Source organism: Somniosus microcephalus, chromosome 12 (assembly GCF_052327205.1).
Source record: "Somniosus microcephalus isolate GS21.2 chromosome 12, FLI_Smic_1.0, whole genome shotgun sequence".
Lineage (NCBI taxonomy): Eukaryota > Metazoa > Chordata > Chondrichthyes > Squaliformes > Somniosidae > Somniosus > Somniosus microcephalus.
The window spans coordinates 153,172,624-153,194,940 of record NC_140998.1 but is presented as its reverse complement, the minus strand read 5'-3'; the positions used below and the strand labels follow the sequence as shown (position 1 = coordinate 153,194,940).

General features: G+C 47.5%; 1 protein-coding gene across 1 annotated transcript in view; it reads left to right on the top strand.

The window, feature by feature from the left end:
- plekhh1 (pleckstrin homology, MyTH4 and FERM domain containing H1) overlaps nt 1-22,317 on the top strand; it is a 338,941-nt gene that overhangs the window by 204,058 nt on the left and 112,566 nt on the right. Inside the window, exons 17-21 of the mRNA XM_086003678.1 lie at nt 1,006-1,114; nt 3,632-3,744; nt 6,444-6,620; nt 7,033-7,130; nt 8,850-9,027. Of these exons, the coding sequence (XP_085859804.1) occupies nt 1,006-1,114; nt 3,632-3,744; nt 6,444-6,620; nt 7,033-7,130; nt 8,850-9,027 (675 nt within the window). The remainder of the gene's footprint in view (nt 1-1,005; nt 1,115-3,631; nt 3,745-6,443; nt 6,621-7,032; nt 7,131-8,849; nt 9,028-22,317) is intronic.

The window sequence follows — 22,317 nt, the reverse complement described above, 5'->3', positions numbered from 1 at the left end:
TGGGGAACCCTTGAAAATAGCAAGGGCCCCTTAAAATGGCATTAAACATGCCAATAATTGCTGATTAGGGTCCCGACAGCCAGTCCTGCCAGCGGCGGGTGGGACTGATTCGGGTCGCAGAGAAACGGTGGTCCGAAAGTCGGACGGGGCGGGGAATCAGGCGGGGGGGGGTCGCGACCCCCTATTTCTGCGATTTTCGGCCCCCCGCCCACCTGAAAACCCGCCCGACGGCTGGCAGAAAATCGGGGCCTCTATTCGCTTTCTAATTGGTGGGGGAAGGTGGGGATGGACATGTCGGGCGACCAATGGCAGGAGTGTGAGCGGGACAGGGCGGTTGGAGGCAGGAGGTCATGTAATGGCACGTCCAGGAATATGTCCAAACCAGAGTTGGCAACCCGACTCTACTTAGGTTGATCCCAACTAGAGCAGATTGTAATCCAATCCAAAGGAAGGTTATAGCTCCAGGCAGTAAACAGTAACAAGTTAGCAGCGTTCCACCAAACCGCAGGTCTGAGTGAAGCAGCAATATGGTGGGATTGTGCTTGGTTTCCAGTATTCTCATTGGCGGTCAGTCTCATTCTTGAACCGTTGCAGTCCAGTCTTTGTAGCGATTTGATATAGTTGAGTGGCTTGCTGGACCACTTCACGTTGGTGTGGGACTGGAGTCACCTACAGGCCGGATTGGGTAAGGACGGCAGGTTCCCTTCCCTAAAGGACATCAGTCGAGTTTTTACCACAGTCCCGAAAGCTTCTTGGTCACTTTTGCTTGGATTTTGAAACTGAATTGAAATTCTCAAATTGTGACTGGTGAGATTTGAACTCGTGTTCTCTGGATTATTAACCCAGGTCTCTGGATTTCTAGTCCAGTAACGTAACCTCTGCTGCTACTCCCTCAACCTCTGTCGCTCAATCTCCCCCCGCGCACTCTCGCCTCAGGCTGGAGTATGAACCGTGGAAGTTTCTATCATTCATGTGTTGCATCTCCTCAATCCTCTTGCCCCACAGGACACCTGGCTCTATCACCTGACCGTGGCAGCTGGGAGCAGCCGTTCCAAAGTGGGCACAGAGTACGAGCAGCTCATCGGAAAACTGCTGGACATCGATGGAGAGTCAAGTGAGTGTGACATAGGTAGATCCTGGAACTGCACTGACCAAAGTGCCAGGGATCTTCTAGTGGACTGTAAATTTAAAGAATATTATAATTGTTTTTTTTCTAACCACATTCCATTCAATTCCACCCATTGCGTAGGAGTGGGCCTTTGGCGTAGCGGTAGAATCCCCGCCGCTGGGCCAGAAGGGGTAGGGTTTCGAACCCCGCTCCAGACAGTTCCGGCAAGTGGAGTCGGAGCTCCGGCTCTAAATTCTGGGTTGACATCCAGCGGGATACTTGCGTCCGTGGGTGTGGGTGGCCCCCCCCCCCCCTCGTATGGGTTGTGGGAGCCCGTAAAACCCTCCCGCCATAGGACTAACCACCCTAATGGCTGGTATGTAGATGGTTACGGTCACGGAAGGAGCGTTAACGCGGCCAGAAATCCTTCCACCACTTCATACAGTTCCCCAAAGGGAACAGTGTGAAGACACGTACGACGATGACCCATTGCGTACCATACCTTACGTCTTTAAAATTATGAAGAGGTTTGATAGGGTGGACGTGGAGAAAGTGTTTCCAATTGTGGGGGAGCCCAAAACTAGGGGTCATAAATATAAGATAGTCACTAATAAATCCACTAAGGAATTCAGGAGAAACTTCTTTACCCAGAGGGTGGTGAGAATGTGGAGCTCACTACCACAGGGAGTAATTGAGGCGAATAGTATAGACTTATTTAAGGGAAAGCTAGATAAACACGAGGGAGAAATGAATAGAAGGATATATTGATAGGGCGAGATGAAGTAGGGTGGGAGGAGGCCTGTGTGGAGCATAAACACCTGCATAGACCAGTTGGGCCGAATGGCCTGTTTCTGTGCTGTACATTCTATGTAACTCGATGTAATGTAAAGGGTGTGGAGTGACCATGAGTGAGGCTCACCCAGTGGCTTGGGTTGAAGTTGACCCTAGACACTAATTTAGGCGTTAGGAACATAGGAACAGGAGGAGGCCATTCAGCCCCTTGAGCCTGCTCCGCCATTCAGTTAGATCGTGGCTGATCTGTATCTCGACTCCGTTTACCCGCCTTGCTCCTTATCCCTTAATACCCTTACCTAACAACATAGATGATGGTGCTGGGAGTGTACAGCTGTGCTTCCCAGCTGAGTTGCTGTCTGGTGAGTTTTGCCTGTGTTGCCCCTGGCTCTGTGAGTCACCGTGATCGGGCTGGTTGACAAATGTCCCTCTTGCTTGGTGCCAAAGCTGTTGGGGGAGGGAATGAATGAAACTGAAGAGAAATTTCAGGGCCGTAATCTCTCTAATTACAGGTGGTAAACTCTTAGCACCCGTATGGAGGCCAAGCACCCCTCTCGCCCTGCGATGTGTTGAAAGGGTGGAATTTGGGTTGGCATTGGGATTCTCTGCACAATCAGCTGATTTTTGGGTTAGTCTTGGGCACGGCAGGTGCTGTTTAATGGCAGAACATGCTGATTAAAACAGGATAGTAGAGGTTAGTTGGTTCGAGTCTCCTGATGCAACATATTTCTTCCACTGCTGTCTGTCTAGAGCAAGATATTTGTCTCTGATCAGAGTATCATCTTACCTTAAGATCCAGCGATCTCCACAGTTAATGTTTATTTTTGCCGGTCTGTCACAGAGTCGTTTTGTTTCTGGGTTGTTTCTGTAACAAAAGGTATTTACATGGACTGATCTTTAGACTGACTCTCTCCTCCCTCCCACCAGGAGGGCCAATGGACTGGCCTTTAGTCTGGCTCCTACCTTTCGACCTGTCTGGCTTGGGTGGCCTTAGCAGGAGTTATACTCTCAGCAACATAGCACTCAGGGTGATAGGAGCATACAAGCCTTCCTACCACATTGAGGTAGAAACATAGAAAAATAGGAGCAGGAGTAGGCCATTCGGCCCTTCAAGCCTGCTCCGCCATTCAATATGATCATGGCTGATCCTCTATCTCAATACCATATTCCCGCTCTCTCCCCATACCCCTTGATGCCTTTTGTGCATAGAAATCTATCTATCTCCTTCTTAAATATATTCAGTGACTTGGCCTCCACAGCCTTCTGTGGTAGAGAATTCCACAGGTTCACCACCCTCTGAGTGAAGAAATTTCTCCTCATCTCAGTCCTAAATGCCCTACCTCGTATCCTGAGACTGTGACCCCTCGTTCTAGACCCCCCAGCCAGGGGAAACATCCTCCCTGCATCCAGTCTGCCTAGCCCTGTCAGAATTTTATACGTTTCAATGAGATCCCCTCATTGCAGTCCCTAGGGAAGGGATAGTTGAAACGAAGTAGACCCAGTGCCAATATCGGGTACCACACTGCCCACTGGACAGCACCAGGTGGAGCAGCAAGACCAGTGGCTACAAAAGCAATTCCTAAACGACACCAGAGTTTACAGTAGACTCTGCCTTTAGTTTGTGGGAATCCGCTCTTGAATTCTCTGGCTCGTGGGTGGTGAGGTGCAGATATCGTGCTCATGGAGTGAATTGCCCCCTGTGACAGATGTGACTTGCTTCTTTGCCCATAGACTCGCCAATCTGGAAACACCCTATACTGTGCTGCAGTAAAGATGGTATCCTGAATGCCCTCACCACTCTCCCCTCAGAAGCACTGCAGACCGAAGCACTCAAACTGTTCAAGGTAAAAACTGACGTACCTTGTATTACCTTTGAGTGGTGTGGGACCAGTGTGGATGTGATCAGATATCATGTTTTTTTTGTAAAAGATTGCTTGCTGGCTCAAAATGTTTTTTTTAACAAATGTTATGTGTGCAGTCCAGATGTTTCTATGTAGAGATATTATCTGCTGTGGTGTGATTGTGTCTCTGATGATCTATCCCGTTCACCCATCACTCCTGTCCTTACTGACCAACATTAGCTCCCAGTCCCCCAACGCCTTCAATTTTAAATCCTCATCTCGTATTTAAATCCCTTCATGGCCTCGTATCTCCCTATCTCAAAATCCCTCCAGCCCTACAATTCCCAATTCCTCCAACTCTGGCCTCTTGTGCATCCCCCCCACTCCCTTCACCTCACCATTAGCGGCCGTGCCTTCAACCGTCTAGGCCCTAAGCTCTCGAATCTCCTCTATCTCTCCGCCTCACTCTCCTCCTTTAAGATCCTCCTTTTTGATGGGGTTTTATAAGATAGATGTAGAGAAGATGTTTATACTTGTGTGGGGGAAGACCAAAACTAGGGGCCATAAATATAAGATAGTCACTAATAAATCCAGTTAGGAATTCAGGAGAAATGTCTTTACCCAGAGAGTGGTTAGAATGTGGAACTCACTACCACAAAGATAAGTTGAGGCGAATAGCATAGTTGCATTTAAGGGAAAGCTAGATAAGCAGATGATGGAGAAAGGAATTGAAGGATATGGTGATAGGGTTAGACGAAGAGGGGTGTGAGGGGCCTCGTGTGGAGCATAAACACCGGCACGGACCAGTTGGGCTGAATGGCCTGTTTCTGTGCTGTGCATTCTATGAAATTCTATGTAAACCCACCTTTTTGACCAAGCTTTTCGTCACCCCTCCTAATATCTCCTGATTTTTTTTCCAATTGTGCCTTCGCAAAAGCATCTTGCTTTTCTACATTAAAGGCGCTATAGAACTGCAAGTTGTTGTTCTAACTGGGGTGGGATTAGTTTAAAATCTTTAGCTGTTTTGGAGGGTGGACAGCGGCTTTTGCGAGCACACTGGAATTTGAAACTATGGAGAAAGACCATGGCTGCTCTGTAAACAGAGGTCTGTCACTGACTCGTAGCAGGGCTGCACAGGCTCAAGGCTATCCCATGAAGAACAAAGGGGAGGTTAGAAGAATCTTTTTCACAAAGAGAGTTATTCGAACATGGAATGATTTACCGCAACTGGCTGTTGAGGCAGAGGCTGTAACATCATTGAAAAGGGAAGTAGATAAGTATCCAAGGAAGGAAGAATACAAAAGGATCTGGAGATAGGATGGGGAATTTAGATTAGAATAGACAGCTGCAGTTGAAGAGCTAGCACTGACACAGGCATGATGGGCCAAATGGTCTCCTCCTGTGCTGTGATTTCTATGATTTTTATACGTGCACTGCAGGTTCAACCTAAATAGAAACATAGAACATAGAAAAATAGGAGCAGGAGTAGGCCATTCAGCCCTTCGAGCCTGCTCCGCCATTCAATATGATCATGGCTGATCCTCTATCTCAATACCATATTCCCGCTCTCTCCCCATACCCCTTGATGCTTTTTGTGTCTCGAAATCTATCTATCTCCTTAAATATATTCAGTGACTTGGCTTCCACAGGCTCACCACCCTCTGAGTGAAGAAATTTCTCCTCATCTCAGTCCTAAATGTCCTACACCATATCCTGAGACTGTGACCCCTCGTTCTAGAAATGGCCAAGAGTGAAGAATGTTTTTTTCCCCAGAGATAACCAATCTCTTTTTGAGTGCCCATCTCTCCTACAGAGAGCTGTTCCTCACCCTGTCAAACTGGTCCAACGTGGCCAAATGCAGTGACTCCAAGTCCATGAGTTTAGCTCCATAAATCTCCATTGATAACTTACAGTCTTACTTTCCAGAATAACCCTTATCCTCCCATCTTTTTCCACGTGTCAATGTACTTTTGAAGTTAGGATACCCAGAGTTGAGCACAATCCTCTTAAATCTGGCCTTATCCTGATGAGTTGTATACAGAGTTAAAGGAATCACATGACCTCAGAGGTATCCCAGTACTTGATTAGACTCATCAGTACCAGCTTGAAACTGACTGAAACTTTCAGTGTGAGCTCAATAGCCACTTCCAAATCCTTGTCCTTTCCGATTGTGTCAGTAGATGCCCTATGATCCTGTACACAAAACTTACCCCCAAAAATGTTGAACAATGAAAGGCCCTTAAATTTTAAATGTAAACAAATAGAAATCTGATTTTGTCCACTGAATGTAATAAAGTAAAACCACAGCATTTTTCTCAATGAGTTTATCTGCTTTAATTGTCCCTATTTGATTTGGTTCTTTCTGTTTTGTTTGGTCATCCTGTCTTAGTTTGGTTGTCCATGTTTTGTCTGGCTAGTTTGTCCCTGTTTGGTTTGGTGTGGTTATCCTTGTTGGGCTTGGTTATCTCAGTTTGGTTGTTCCTGTTTGGTTGAGTTTGGTCGTCCTTGTTCAGTTGCCCTGTTTGGTTGAGCTTGTTTGTCCCTGTTCGGTTGTCCCTGTTTGGTTTGATTTTTCCTGTTTGGTTTGGTGTGGTTATCCTTGTCTGGTTTGGTTGTGCCTGGTTGGTGCAGGAGACAACCCACTGTGTTCATGGCTGGATATTGAGTAATGTGCTGCACTTCACCATATTCTGTCCCCACAGTCATGCCAACTGTTCATCAACGTGCTGGTAGAAGCGTCTTCGATTGACTACCACGTGTCACTGGCCCAGAATGCACTGCAAGTTTGCTTGACACACACAGAGCTACAGAATGAGATCTACTGTCAGTTCATTAAACAGACCAGCCACAGGCAGCCACACAACTTCTCCCTCATACAGGTAACCATCATTTGATGGAATCCCAAAACCCAATCAGTACTTATACATTGGTATCAGAAATACTTTTTGTTCCACTGCATCTGGCGCACGGTATCCCTACCTGACATGGGAGTTTTAGGGAATAACCCATGGACTTATTGGGTGCAGTAGGCAATTCTCTCTCCTGATGTTAGATTGAAGTCATTGCATTGGGACAGTGCAAAGAAAGCTTGCATTTTATCCTAACGGCATTCTGGAAATCTTCATTCTTTTCCACTGCACCTATCATTCATGGATCACTTATATTTATTCAGTAGTTTTTTTAATATATGACCTTCAGCTGAAACATTCTATTTGAGCTTCAGTATTGATCATATATTTTACAAAGCATTTAATGAAATCTCTTGATTATGGCTTCTTGCTTCCCCTTCAGTGCTGGCAGCTCCTGGCTTTGTGCGTCGCTCTTTTCCTTCCCCAGCATCACTTCCTGTGGTATCTCAAGCTTCACCTACAGCGCCATGCGGACCCCAGGTATGAGGCCTCTGTTGCACTATACATCAGGGCAAAGCTGTATGATACAATGTGTGAGCTAATAGAAAACCGAGTAACCATTTCCTGCTGGAGTGGAGTTGACTAATATCTGCTTAGTGGTAACCATTTCTTTCTGACATCATAAGATGGCATTTTTCTCAGTCCTTTAAAAGTATTGCTCTCTCATATTTTTGTCCCTCAGTGTCCCCTACCATCTCCCAGTGAGTCACCTTATTGGAAAGGAAATCTAAGGCCTTTTCCAACGCTGCTCCATCACCAACCACTAGGCCTACCTGGGGAAGTGACTGTCGCTCTGACTATTCCTGCCTCTCAGAGGGTACATGCTGGGCTCCAATGGCCCTTATTCTCTTCGAAACATAGAAGATAGGAGCAGGAGTAGGCCATTCGGCCCTTCGAGCCTGCTCTGCCATTCAATGCAATCATGGCTGATCATCCAAATTCAGTACCCCTTGATCCCTTTAGCCTTAAGAAATATATCCAACTCCTTCTTGAATATATTTAATGAATTGACCTCTACTGCCTTCTGTGGTAGAGAATTTCACAGGTTCACCACTCTCTGGGTGAAGAAATTCCTCTTCATCTCTGTCCTAAATGGCTTACCCCTTAGCCTTAGACTGTGACCCCTGGTTCTGGACTTTCCCAAGAGCTTGACCAAGGTTACTGATTTTCCATGCTTAGTATTGGAATTCTCTTCCATGTTTCACACTCAGTCAAGCATTCCCAGGTCAAATGTAGCATGGTTTAGACACAGAGCAAAGCTCCATTTGCACTCCCCCATCAAGAAGCCCTAGCCCATATTTACCATATGTTAGATAACTCTCGCTATTCTGCAGGGTACAGAATTATAGTGGTTATGTTATTGGACTAGTAATCCAGAGACCTGGACTAATAGTCTGGCCTATATGTGGCTCCAGTCTCACGCCTATGTGGTTGACTCTTAACTGCTCTCTGAAGTGGCCTAGCAAGCCACTCACATGTATTGAACCGTTACTAAGATTCCACACAGTGGTTCATAGCTCAGTGTAGAGCACAAACCTGTGGAGTATGGATCTGTTGAGCCGAATGACCTGTTTCTGTGCTGTAAGTAATTTGTAAGCAGGCGGCCCACCGCCACCTTCTCGGGGCAACTAGGGATGGGTAATAAATGCTGGTCTTGACAGCGATACCCACATCCCAAGAATGGGTAATTAAAAAAAAAATTCTGTCCTATCAAGCACTCTCAGGTCAGATCTAGCTGGGTTTAGGTATCGAGCTCAGTCTGGAATGAGCCAATAATACTCCTTTATCTGAACCAGCCCCTGATCCAATAGTGTAACAGTTCCATTTCCCACACCGGCCAAACTTGCAGCTTGACGGGGCGAGCCTGCCAATCTGGTGTTGAATTGAGGCTCGATTTGTACTTTGGACCCACACCTACTAGGAATTAAGTTGAACCTCTTAAAAGCTCAAAGAGACGAGTATTTCAACCCATCAGTCTGAGATGGATCTGAACCCAGGTTGAAGAGATGAAAGTGTGGGGTCTAGCCAGTACTTTAATCTCATTCTGATATGCCCCTCCAAGGAGCATGCTCCATACTGTTAAGCGACAATCAGCAGAAGACCTCTGCCGCTTTCTGTGGCACATGGTATAGGCTGACTGCAATTATTAATAGAAAAAGCACCGGAGACAATCAAACAATCTCTTCCTTCCTATCCCAGGACCGAGATAGGCAAATACTCCATCTACTGCCAGAGGTCAGTGGAGCGCACACTGCGGAATGGCGATCGCGAAGCCAAGCCATCCCGGATGGAGATAATGTCGATCCTCTTGCGAAATCCTTACCACCACTCCCTGCCGTTCAGTATCCCTGTCCACTTCATGAATGGTACTTACCAGGTTAGTGGTGGGTGTGGTGTTTTTTAATGAACTTGATGAGCTAGATGCTCATTAGCAGTCGGAATCCTATGTCGTCTTGTTCCTATACAGACACACAGACCACATCAGTGCCACGCAGCATTCTCTGAGGTTCGGGTAATTTTCAGTAATGACAGTGTAGCTCCAACCATCTTGCTGGTGGGTGGCTGCTGTTGTGCCACACACCAGCAGGGCCCCTGTACACAGAAATGGTCAACATAAAACCTTTTTAATTCAATGGCTGGCACAGCAGCTGTGCACAAAAGAGAAACATCTGGACACCGCTCCTCTCTAAACCCAATGGTCACTTACTACAGTTAATCATGGGCACCTCACTGTGTGTTAGCTTCTCGTGTTTGATTTGTCTCTGTTTGAAGTTACTGGTACTGGGTGTTCTATTCAGGGTTAGAGGTTAGATGGCCTTCAAGTTACTCATTCATGTTTTCTATTCACGGTTAGGGATCAGATTGCCTGTGAGTACCTCAGTGCTCTGTTCTATCCAGAGTTGAGAGTTAGATGCTAGGTGAGTCCCTCAGTGCTCTGTTCTATCCAGAGTTGGGAGTTAGATGCTCTGTGAGTGCCTCAGTGCTCTGTTCTATCCAGAGTTGGGAGTTAGATGCTCTGTGAGTGCCTCAGTGCTCTGTTCTATCCAGAGTTGGGAGTTAGATGCTCTGTGAGTACCTCAGTGCTCTGTTCTATCCAGAGTTGGGAGTTAGATGCTCTGTGAGTACCTCAGTGCTCTGTTCTATCCAGAGTTGGGAGTTAGATGCTCTGTGAGTACCTCAGTGCTCTGTTCTATCCAGAGTTGGGAGTTAGATGCTCTGTGAGTGCCTCAGTGCTCTGTTCTATCCAGAGTTGGGAGTTAGATGCTCTGTGAGTACCTCAGTGCTCTGTTCTATCCAGAGTTGAGAGTTAGATGCTCTGTGAGTACCTCAGTACTCTGTTCTATCCAGAGTTGACAGTTAGATGCTCTGTGAGTACCTCAGTGCTCTGTTCTATCCAGAGCTGAGAGTTAGATGCTCTGAGTACCTCAGTGCTCTGTTCTATCCAGAGTTGGGAGTTAGATGCTCTGTGAGTGCCTCAGTGCTCTGTTCTATCCAGAGTTGGGAGTTAGATGCTCTGTGAGTGCCTCAGTGCTCTGTTCTATCCAGAGTTGGGAGTTAGATGCTCTGTGAGTGCCTCAGTGCTCTGTTCTACCCAGAGTTGGGAGTTAGATGCTCTGAGTACCTCAGTGCTCTGTTCTATCCAGAGTTGGGAGTTAGATGCTCTGTGAGTGCCTCAGTGCTCTGTTCTACCCAGAGTTGGGAGTTAGATGCTCTGAGTACCTCAGTGCTCTGTTCTATCCGGAGCTGAGAGTTAGATGCTCTGTGAGTACCTCAGTGCTCTGTTCTATCCAGAGTTGGGAGTTAGATGCTCTGTGAGTACCTCAGTACTCTGTTCTATCCAGAGTTGGGAGTTAGATGCTCTGTGAGTACCTCAGTGCTCTGTTCTATCCAGAGTTGGGAGTTAGATGCTCTGTGAGTACCTCAGTGCTCTGTTCTATCCAGAGTTGAGAGTTAGATGCTCTGTGAGTACCTCAGTGCTCTGTTCTATCCAGAGTTGGGAGTTAGATGCTCTGAGTACCTCAGTGCTCTGTTCTATCCAGAGTTGAGAGTTAGATGCTCTGTGAGTGCCTCAGTGCTCTGTTCTATCCAGAGTTGGGAGTTAGATGCTCTGTGAGTACCTCAGTGCTCTGTTCTATCCAGAGTTGGGAGTTAGATGCTCTGTGAGTACCTCAGTGCTCTGTTCTATCCAGAGTTGAGAGTTAGATGCTCTGTGAGTGCCTCAGTGCTCTGTTCTATCCAGAGTTGGGAGTTAGATGCTCTGTGAGTACCTCAGTGCTCTGTTCTATCCAGAGTTGGGAGTTAGATGCTCTGTGAGGACCTCAGTGCTCTGTTCTATCCAGAGTTGGGAGTTAGATGCTCTGTGAGTGCCTCAGTGCTCTGTTCTATCCAGAGTTGGGAGTTAGATGCTCTGTGAGTGCCTCAGTGCTCTGTTCTATCCAGAGTTGGGAGTTAGATGCTCTGTGAGTACCTCAGTGCTCTGTTCTATCCAGAGTTGGGAGTTAGATGCTCTGTGAGTACCTCAGTGCTCTGTTCTATCCAGAGTTGAGAGTTAGATGCTCTGTGAGTACCTCAGTACTCTGTTCTATCCAGAGTTGACAGTTAGATGCTCTGAGTACCTCAGTGCTCTGTTCTATCCAGAGTTGGAAGTTAGATGCTCTGTGAGTACCTCAGTGCTCTGTTCTATCCAGAGCTGAGAGTTAGATGCTCTGTGAGTACCTCAGTGCTCTGTTCTATCCAGAGTTGGGAGTTAGATGCTCTGTGAGTGCCTCAGTGCTCTGTTCTATCCAGAGTTGGGAGTTAGATGCTCTGTGAGTGCCTCAGTGCTCTGTTCTATCCAGAGTTGGGAGTTAGATGCTCTGTGAGTGCCTCAGTGCTCTGTTCTACCCAGAGTTGGGAGTTAGATGCTCTGAGTACCTCAGTACTCTGTTCTATCCAGAGTTGGGAGTTAGATGCTCTGTGAGTACCTCAGTGCTCTGTTCTATCCGGAGCTGAGAGTTAGATGCTCTGTGAGTACCTCAGTGCTCTGTTCTATCCAGAGTTGGGAGTTAGATGCTCTGTGAGTACCTCAGTGCTCTGTTCTATCCAGAGTTGGGAGTTAGATGCTCTGTGAGGACCTCAGTGCTCTGTTCTATCCAGAGTTGGGAGTTAGATGCTCTGTGAGTACCTCAGTGCTCTGTTCTATCCAGAGTTGGGAGTTAGATGCTCTGTGAGTACCTCAGTACTCTGTTCTATCCAGAGTTGGGAGTTAGATGCTCTGTGAGTACCTCAGTGCTCTGTTCTATCCAGAGTTGGGAGTTAGATGCTCTGTGAGTACCTCAGTGCTCTGTTCTATCCAGAGTTGGGAGTTAGATGCTCTGTGAGTACCTCAGTACTCTGTTCTATCCAGAGCTGAGAGTTAGATGCTCTGTGAGTACCTCAGTGCTCTGTTCTATCCAGAGTTGAGAGTTAGATGCTCTGTGAGTAGCTCAGTGCTCTGTTCTATCCAGAGTTGAGAGTTAGATGCTCTGTGAGTACCTCAGTGCTCTGTTATATCCAGAGTTGGGAGTTAGATGCTCTGTGAATGCCTCAGTGCTCTGTTCTATCCAGAGTTGGGAGTTAGATGCTCTGTGAGTACCTCAGTGCTCTGTTCTATCCAGAGTTGCGAGTTAGATGCTCTGTGAGTGCCTCAGTGCTCTGTTCTATCCAGAGTTCGGAGTTAGATGCTCTGTGAGTACCTCAGTGCTCTGTTCTATCCAGAGTTGGGAGTTAGATGCTCTGTGAGTACCTCAGTGCTCTGTTCTATCCAGAGTTCGGAGTTAGATGCTCTGTGAGTACCTCAGTGCTCTGTTCTATCCAGAGTTGAGAGTTCGATGCTCTGTGAGTACCTCAGTGCTCTGTTCTACCCAGAGTTGAGAGTTAGATGCTCTGTGAGTACCTCAGTGCTCTGTTCTATCCAGAGTTGGGAGTTAGATGCTCTGTGAGTACCTCAGTGCTCTGTTCTATCCGGAGTTGAGAGTTAGATGCTCTGTGAGTACCTCAGTGCTCTGTTCTACCCAGAGTTGAGAGTTAGATGCTCTGTGAGTACCTCAGTGCTCTGTTCTATCCAGAGTTGAGAGTTAGATGCTCTGTGAGTGCCTCAGTGCTCTGTTCTACCCAGAGTTGGGAGTTAGATGCTCTGTGAGTACCTCAGTGCTCTGTTCTATCCAGAGTTGGGAGTTAGATGCTCTGTGAGTACCTCAGTGCTCTGTTCTATCCAGAGTTGAGAGTTAGATGCTCTGTGAGTACCTCAGTGCTCTGTTCTACCCAGAGTTGAGAGTTAGATGCTCTGTGAGTACCTCAGTGCTCTGTTCTATCCAGAGTTGGGAGTTAGATGCTCTGTGAGTACCTCAGTGCTCTGTTCTATCCAGAGTTGAGAGTTAGATGCTCTGTGAGTACCTCAGTGCTCTGTTCTATCCAGAGTTGGGAGTTAGATGCTCTGTGAGTACCTCAGTGCTCTGTTCTATCCGGAGTTGGGAGTTAGATGCTCTGTGAGTACCTCAGTGCTCTGTTCTATCCAGAGTTGGGAGTTAGATGCTCTGTGAGTACCTCAGTGCTTTCTTCTATCCAGAGTTGGGAGTTAGATGCTCTGTGAGTACCTCAGTGCTCTGTTCTACCCAGAGTTGAGAGTTAGATGCTCTGTGAGTCCCTCAGTGCTCTCTTCTATCCAGAGTTGAGAGTTAGTTGCTCTGTGAGTACCTCAGTGCTCTGTTCTATCCAGAGTTGGGAGTCAGATGATCTGTGAGTACCTCAGTGCTCTGTTCTATCCGGAGTTGAGAGTTAGATGCTCTGTGAGTGCCTCACTGCTCTGTTCTATCCAGAGTTGGGAGTTAGATGCTCTGAGTACCTCAGTGCTCTGTTCTATCCAGAGTTGGGAGTTAGATGCTCTGTGAGTACCTCAGTGCTCTGTTCTATCCGGAGTTGAGAGTTAGATGCTCTGTGAGTACCTCAGTGCTCTGTTCTACCCAGAGTTGGGAGTTGGATGCTCTGTGAGGACCTCAGTGCTCTGTTCTATCCAGAGTTGAGAGTTAGATGCTCTGTGAGTACCTCAGTGCTCTGTTCTATCCGGAGCTGAGAGTTAGATGCTCTGTGAGTACCTCAGTGCTCTGTTCTATCCGGAGTTGAGAGTTAGAGGCTCTGTGAGTGCCTCAGTGCTCTGTTCTACCCAGAGTTGGGAGTTAGATGCTCTGTGAGGACCTCAGTGCTCTGTTCTATCCAGAGCTGAGAGTTAGATGCTCTGTGAGTACCTCAGTGCTCTGTTCTATCCAGAGTTGGGAGTTAGATGCTCTGTGAGTAGCTCAGTGCTCTGTTCTATCCAGAGTTGGGAGTTAGATGCTCTGTGAGTGCCTCAGTGCTCTGTTCTATCCAGAGTTGGGAGTTAGATGCTCTGTGAGTGCCTCAGTGCTCTGTTCTATCCAGAGTTGGGAGTTAGATGCTCTGTGAGTACCTCAGTGCTCTGTTCTATCCAGAGTTGGGAGTTAGATGCTCTGTGAGTACCTCAGTGCTCTGTTCTATCCAGAGTTGGGAGTTAGATGCTCTGTGAGTACCTCAGTGCTCTGTTCTATCCGGAGTTGAGAGTTAGATGCTCTGTGAGTGCCTCAGTGCTCTGTTCTATCCAGAGTTGGGAGTTAGATGCTCTGTGAGTACCTCAGTGCTCTGTTCTATCCAGAGTTGGGAGTTAGATGCTCTGAGTGCCTCAGTGCTCTGTTCTATCCAGAGTTGGGAGTTAGATGCTCTGTGAGTACCTCAGTGCTCTGTTCTATCCAGAGTTGGGAGTTAGATGCTCTGTGAGTACCTCAGTACTCTGTTCTATCCAGAGTTGGAAGTTAGATGCTCTGTGAGTACCTCAGTGCTCTGTTCTATCCAGAGCTGAGAGTTAGATGGTCTGTGAGTACCTCAGTGCTCTGTTCTACCCAGAGTTGGGAGTTAGATGCTCTGTGAGTACCTCAGTGCTCTGTTCTATCCAGAGTTGGGAGTTAGATGCTCTGTGAGTACCTCAGTGCTCTGTTCTATCCAGAGTTGGGAGTTAGATGCTCTGTGAGTACCTCAGTGCTCTGTTCTATCCGGAGTTGAGAGTTAGATGCTCTGTGAGTACCTCAGTGCTCTGTTCTACCCAGAGTTGAGAGTTAGATGCTCTGTGAGTACCTCAGTGCTCTGTTCTATCCGGAGTTGAGAGTTAGATGCTCTGTGAGTGCCTCAGTGCTCTGTTCTACCCAGAGTTGGGAGTTAGATGGTCTGTGAGTACCTCAGTGCTCTGTTCTATCCAGAGTTGGGAGTTAGATGCTCTGTGAGTGCCTCAGTGCTCTGTTCTATCCAGAGTTGGGAGTTAGATGCTCTGTGAGTACCTCAGTGCTCTGTTCTACCCAGAGTTGAGAGTTAGATGCTCTGTGAGTACCTCAGTGCTCTGTTCTATCTGGAGTTGAGAGTTAGATGCTCTGTGAGTGCCTCAGTGCTCTGTTCTACCCAGAGTTGGGAGTTAGATGGTCTGTGAGTGCCTCAGTGCTCTGTTCTACCCAGAGTTGGGAGTTAGATGGTCTGTGAGTACCTCAGTACACTGTTCTATCCGGAGTTGGGAGTTAGATGCTGTGTGAGTGCCTCAGTGCTCTGTTCTATCCAGAGCTGGGAGTTAGATACTCTGTGAGTACCTCAGTGCTCTGTTCTATCCAGAGTTGAGAGTTAGATGCTCTGAGTACCTCAGTGCTCTGTTCTACCCAGAGTTGAGAGTTAGATGCTCTGTGAGTACCTCAGTGCTCTGTTCTATCCAGAGTTGAGAGTTAGATGCTCTGTGAGTACCTCAGTGCTCTGTTCTATCCAGAGTTGGGAGTTAGATGCTCTGTGAGTACCTCAGTGCTCTGTTCTATCCAGAGTTGAGAGTTAGATGCTCTGTGAGTACCTCAGTGCTCTGTTCTATCCAGAGTTGGGAGTTACATGCTCTGTGAGTACCTCAGTGCTCTGTTCTATCCAGAGTTGGGAGTTAGATGCTCTCTGAGTACCTCAGTGCTCTGTTCTATCCGGAGTTGGGAGTTAGATGCTCTGTGAGTGCCTCAGTGCTCTGTTCTATCCAGAGTTGGGAGTTAGATGCTCTGTGAGTACCTCAGTGCTCTGTTCTATCCAGAGTTGGGAGTTAGATGCTCTGTGAGTACCTCAGTGCTCTGTTCTATCCGCAGTTGAGAGTTAGATGCTCTGAGTGCCTCAGTGCTCTGTTCTATCCAGAGTTGGGAATTAGATGCTCTGTGAGTACCTCAGTGCTCTGTTCTATCCAGAGTTGGGAGTTAGATGCTCTGTGAGTACCTCAGTGCTCTGTTCTACCCAGAGTTGGGAGTTAGATGCTCTGTGAGTACCTCAGTGCTCTGTTCTATCCAGAGCTGAGAGTTAGATGCTCTGTGAGGACCTCAGTGCTCTGTTCTATCCAGAGTTGGGAGTTAGATGCTCTGTGAGTACCTCAGTGCTCTGTTCTATCCAGAGTTGAGAGTTAGATGCTCTGTGAGTACCTCAGTGCTCTGTTCTATCCAGAGTTGGGAGTTAGATGCTCTGTGAGTACCTCAGTGCTCTGTTCTATCCAGAGTTGAGAGTTAGATGCTCTGTGAGTACCTCAGTGCTCTGTTCTACCAAGAGTTGAGAGTTAGATGCTCTGTGAGTACCTCAGTGCTCTGTTCTATCCGGAGTTGGGAGTTAGATGCTCTGTGAGTGCCTCAGTGCTCTGTTCTATCCAGAGTTGAGAGTTAGATGCTCTGTGAGTACCTCAGTGCTCTGTTCTATCCAGAGTTGGGAGTTAGATGCTCTGTGAGTACCTCAGTGCTCTGTTCTATCCAGAGTTGAGAGTTAGATGCTCTGTGAGTACCTCAGTGCTCTGTTCTATCCAGAGTTGGGAGTTAGATGCTCTGTGAGTGCCTCAGTGCTGTGTTCTATCCGGAGTTGGGAGTTAGATGCTCTGTGAGTGCCTCAGTGCTCTGTTCTATCCAGAGTTGGGAGTTAGATGCTCTGTGAGTACCTCAGTGCTCTGTTCTATCCAGAGTTGAGAGTTAGATGCTCTGTGAGTACCTCAGTGCTCTGTTCTACCAAGAGTTGAGAGTTAGATGCTCTGTGAGTACCTCAGTGCTCTGTTCTATCCAGAGTTGGGAGTTAGATGCTCTGTGAGTACCTCAGTGCTCTGTTCTATCCAGAGTTCAGAGTTAGATGCTCTGTGAGTACCTCAGTGCTCTGTTCTATCCAGAGTTGGGAGTTAGATGCTCTGTGAGTACCTCAGTGCTCTGTTCTATCCAGAGTTCAGAGTTCGATGCTCTGTGAGTACCTCAGTGCTCTGTTCTATCCAGAGTTGGGAGTTAGATGCTCTGTGAGTACCTCAGTGCTCTGTTCTATCCAGAGTTGGGAGTTAGATGCTCTGTGAGTACCTCAGTGCTCTGTTCTATCCAGAGTTGGGAGTTAGATGCTCTGTGAGTACCTCAGTGCTCTGTTCTATCCAGAGTTGGGAGTTAGATGCTCTGTGAGTACCTCAGTACACTGTTCTATCCGGAGTTGGGAGTTAGATGCTCTGTGAGTACCTCAGTGCTCTGTTCTATCCAGAGTTGGGAGTTAGATGCTCTGTGAGTACCTCAGTGCTCTGTTCTATCCAGAGTTGGGAGTTAGATGCTCTGTGAGTACCTCAGTGCTCTGTTCTATCCAGAGTTGGGAGTGAGATGCTCTGTGAGTACCTCAGTGCTCTGTTCTATCCAGAGTTGGGAGTTAGATGCTCTGTGAGTACCTCAGTGCTCTGTTCTATCCAGAGTTGGGAGTTAGATGCTCTGTGAGTCCCTCAGTGCTCTGTTCTATCCGGAGTTGAGAGTTAGATGCTCTGTGAGTACCTCAGTACACTGTTCTATCCGGAGTTGAGAGTTAGATGCTCTGTGAGTACCTCAGTCCTCTGTTCTATCCAGAGTTGGGAGTTAGATGCTCTGTGAGTACCTCAGTGCTCTCTTCTATCCAGAGTTGAGAGTTAGTTGCTCTGTGAGTACCTCAGTGGTCTATTCTACCCAGAGTTGGGAGTTAGATGCTCTGTGAGCGCCTCAGTACTCTGTTCTATCCAGAGTTGGGAGTTAGATGCTCTGTGAGTACCTCAGTGCTCTGTTCTACCCAGAGTTGGGAGTTAGATGCTCTGTGAGTACCTCAGTGCTCTGTTCTATCCAGAGTTGGGAGTTAGATGCTCTGTGAGTGCCTCAGTGCTCTGTTCTATCCAAAGTTGGGAGTGAGATGCTCTGTGAGTACCTCAGTACTCTGTTCTACCCAGAGTTGGGAGTGAGATGCTCTGTGAGTACCTCAGTACTCTGTTCTATCCAGAGTTGGGAGTTAGATGCTCTGTGAGTCCCTCAGTGCTCTGTTCTATCCAGAGTTGAGAGTTAGATGCTCTGTGAGTACCTCAGTGCTCTGTTCGATCCAGAGTTGTGAGTTAGATGCTCTGTGAGTACCTCAGTGCTCTGTTCTATCCAGAGTTGGGAGTTAGATGCTCTGTGAGTGCCTCAGTGCTCTGTTCTATCCAGAGTTGGGAGTTAGATGCTTTGTGAGTGCCTCAGTGCTCTGTTCTATCCAGAGTTGGGAGTTAGACGCTCTGTGAGTACCTCAGTGCTCTGTTCTATCCAGAGTTGAGAGTTAGATGCTCTGTGAGTACCTCAGTGCTCTGTTCTATCCAGAGTTGGGAGTTAGATGCTCTGAGTACCTCAGTGCTCTGTTCTATCCAGAGTTGAGAGTTAGTTGCTCTGAGTACCTCAGTGCTCTGTTCTATCCAGAGTTGGGAGTTAGATGCTCTGTGAGTACCTCAGTGCTCTGTTCTATCCAGAGCTGAGAGTTAGATGCTCTGTGAGAACCTCAGTGCTCTGTTCTATCCAGAGCTGAGAGTTAGATGCTCTGTGAGTACCTCAGTGCTCTGTTCTATCCGGAGTTGAGAGTTAGAGGCTCTGTGAGTGCCTCAGTGCTCTGTTCTACCCAGAGTTGGGAGTTAGATACTCTGTGAGGACCTCAGTGCTCTGTTCTATCCAGAGCTGAGAGTTAGATGCTCTGTGAGTACCTCAGTGCTCTGTTCTATCCAGAGTTGGGAGTTAGATGCTCTGTGAGTACCTCAGTGCTCTGTTCTATCCAGAGTTGAGAGTTAGATGCTCTGTGAGTACCTCAGTGCTCTGTTCTATCCAGAGTTGGGAGTTAGATGCTCTGTGAGTACCTCAGTGCTCTGTTCTATCCAGAGTTGGGAGTTAGATGCTCTGTGAGTACCTCAGTACACTGTTCTATCCGGAGTTGGGAGTTAGATGCTCTGTGAGTACCTCAGTGCTCTGTTCTATCCAGAGTTGGGAGTTAGATGCTCTGTGAGTACCTCAGTGCTCTGTTCTATCCAGAGTTGGGAGTTAGATGCTCTGTGAGTACCTCAGTGCTCTGTTCTATCCAGAGTTGGGAGTGAGATGCTCTGTGAGTACCTCAGTGCTCTGTTCTATCCAGAGTTGGGAGTTAGATGCTCTGTGAGTACCTCAGTGCTCTGTTCTATCCAGAGTTGGGAGTTAGATGCTCTGTGAGTCCCTCAGTGCTCTGTTCTATCCGGAGTTGAGAGTTAGATGCTCTGTGAGTACCTCAGTACACTGTTCTATCCGGAGTTGAGAGTTAGATGCTCTGTGAGTACCTCAGTGCTCTGTTCTATCCAGAGTTGGGAGTTAGATGCTCTGTGAGTACCTCAGTGCTCTCTTCTATCCAGAGTTGAGAGTTAGTTGCTCTGTGAGTACCTCAGTGGTCTGTTCTACCCAGAGTTGGGAGTTAGATGCTCTGTGAGCGCCTCAGTACTCTGTTCTATCCAGAGTTGGGAGTTAGATGCTCTGAGTACCTCAGTGCTCTGTTCTACACAGAGTTGGGAGTTAGATGCTCTGTGAGTACCTCAGTGCTCTGTTCTATCCAGAGTTGGGAGTTAGATGCTCTGTGAGTGCCTCAGTGCTCTGTTCTATCCAGAGTTGGGAGTGAGATGCTCTGTGAGTACCTCAGTACTCTGTTCTACCCAGAGTTGGGAGTGAGATGCTCTGTGAGTACCTCAGTACTCTGTTCTATCCAGAGTTGGGAGTTAGATGCTCTGTGAGTCCCTCAGTGCTCTGTTCTATCCAGAGTTGAGAGTTAGATGCTCTGTGAGTACCTCAGTGCTCTGTTCTATCCAGAGTTGGGAGTTAGATGCTCTGTGAGTACCTCAGTGCTCTGTTCTATCCAGAGTTGGGAGTTAGATGCTCTGTGAGTGCCTCAGTGCTCTGTTCTATCCAGATTTGGGAGTTAGATGCTCTGAGTGCCTCAGTGCTCTGTTCTATCCAGAGTTGGGAGTTAGACGCTCTGTGAGTACCTCAGTGCTCTGTTCTATCCAGAGTTGAGAGTTAGATGCTCTGTGAGTACCTCAGTGCTCTGTTCTATCCAGAGTTGGGAGTTAGATGCTCTGTGAGTACCTCAGTGCTCTCTTCCATCCAGAGTTGAGAGTTAGTTGCTCTGTGAGTACCTCAGTGCTCTGTTCTATCCAGAGTTGGGAGTTAGATGCTCTGTGAGTACCTCAGTGCTCTGTTCTATCCGGAGTTGAGAGTTAGATGCTCTGTCAGTGCCTCAGTGCTCTGTTCTATCCAGAGTTGGGAGTTAGATGCTCTGTGAGTACCTCAGTGCTCTGTTCTATCCAGAGTTGGGAGTTAGATGCTCTGTGAGTACCTCAGTGCTCTGTTCTATCCAGAGTTGGGAGTTAGATGCTCTGTGAGTGCCTCAGTGCTCTGTTCTATCCGGAGTTGAGAGTTAGATGCTCTGTGAGTACCTCAGTGCTCTGTTCTATCCAGAGTTGGGAGTTAGATGCTCTGTGAGTACCTCAGTGCTCTGTTCTATCCAGAGTTGGGAGTTAGATGCTCTGTGAGTACCTCAGTGCTCTCTTCTATCCAGAGTTGAGAGTTAGTTGCTCTGTGAGTACCTCAGTGCTCTGTTCTATCCAGAGTTGGGAGTTAGATGCTCTGTGAGTACCCCAGTGCTCTGTTCTATCCAGTGTTGGGAGTTAGATGCTCTGTGAGTGTCTCAGTGCTCTGTTCTATCCAGAGTTAGGAGTTAGATGCTCTGTGAGTACCTCAGTGCTCTCTTCTATCCAGAGTTGGGAGTTAGATGCTCTGTGAGTACCTGAGTGCTCTGTTCTATCCGGAGTTGAGAGTTAGATGCTCTGTGAGTACCTCAGTGCTCTGTTCTATCCAGAGTTGGGAGTTAGATGCTCTGTGAGTACCTGAGTGCTCTGTTCTATCCAGAGTTGGGAGTTTGATGCTCTGTGAGTGCCTCAGTGCTCTGTTCTATCCAGAGTTGGGAGTTAGATGCTCTGTGAGTACCTCAGTGCTGTGTTCTATCCAGAGTTGGGAGTTAGATGCTCTGTGAGTGCCTCAGTGCTCTGTTCTATCCAGAGTTGGGAGTTAGATGCTCTGTGAGTGCCTCAGTGCTCTGTTCTATCCAGTGTTGGGAGTTAGATGCTCTGTGAGTACCTCAGTGCTCTGTTCTATCCAGAGTTGAGAGTTAGATGCTCTGTGAGTGCCTCAGTGCTCTGTTCTATCCAGAGATGGGAGTTAGATGCTCTGTGAGTGCCTCAGTGCTCTGTTCTATCCAGAGTTGGGAGTTAGATGCTCTGTGAGTGCCTCAGTGCTCTGTTCTATCCAGAGTTGGGAGTTCGATGCTCTGTGAGTACCTCAGTGCTCTGTTCTATCCAGAGTTGAGAGTTAGATGCTCTGTGAGTACCTCAGTGCTCTGTTCTATCCAGAGTTGGGAATTAGATGCTCTGTGAGTACCTCAGTGCTCTGTGCTATCCAGAGTTGGGAGTTAGATGCTCTGTGAGTACCTCAGTGCTCAGTTCTATCCAGAGTTTGGAGTTAGATGCTCTGTGAGTACGTCAGTGCTCTGTTCTATCCAGAGTTGGGAGTTAGATGCTCTGTGAGTACCTCAGTGCTCTGTTCTATCCAGAGTTGGGAGTTAGATGCTCTGTGAGTCCCTCAGTGCTCTGTTCTATCCGGAGTTGAGAGTTAGATGCTCTGAGTACCTCAGTACACTGTTCTATCCGGAGTTGAGAGTTAGATGCTCTGTGAGTACCTCAGTGCTCTGTTCTATCCAGAGTTGGGAGTTAGATGCTCTGTGAGTACCTCAGTGCTCTCTTCTATCCAGAGTTGAGAGTTAGTTGCTCTGTGAGTACCTCAGTGGTCTGTTCTACCCAGAGTTGGGAGTTAGATGCTCTGTGAGCGCCTCAGTACTCTGTTCTATCCAGAGTTGGGAGTTAGATGCTCTGTGAGTACCTCAGTGCTCTGTTCTACCCAGAGTTGGGAGTTAGATGCTCTGTGAGTACCTCAGTGCTCTGTTCTATCCAGAGTTGGGAGTTAGATGCTCTGTGAGTGCCTCAGTGCTCTGTTCTATCCAGAGTTGGGAGTGAGATGCTCTGTGAGTACCTCAGTACTCTGTTCTACCCAGAGTTGGGAGTGAGATGCTCTGTGAGTACCTCAGTACTCTGTTCTATCCAGAGTTGGGAGTTAGATGCTCTGTGAGTCCCTCAGTGCTCTGTTCTATCCAGAGTTGAGAGTTAGATGCTCTGTGAGTACCTCAGTGCTCTGTTCTATCCAGAGTTGGGAGTTAGATGCTCTGTGAGTACCTCAGTGCTCTGTTCTATCCA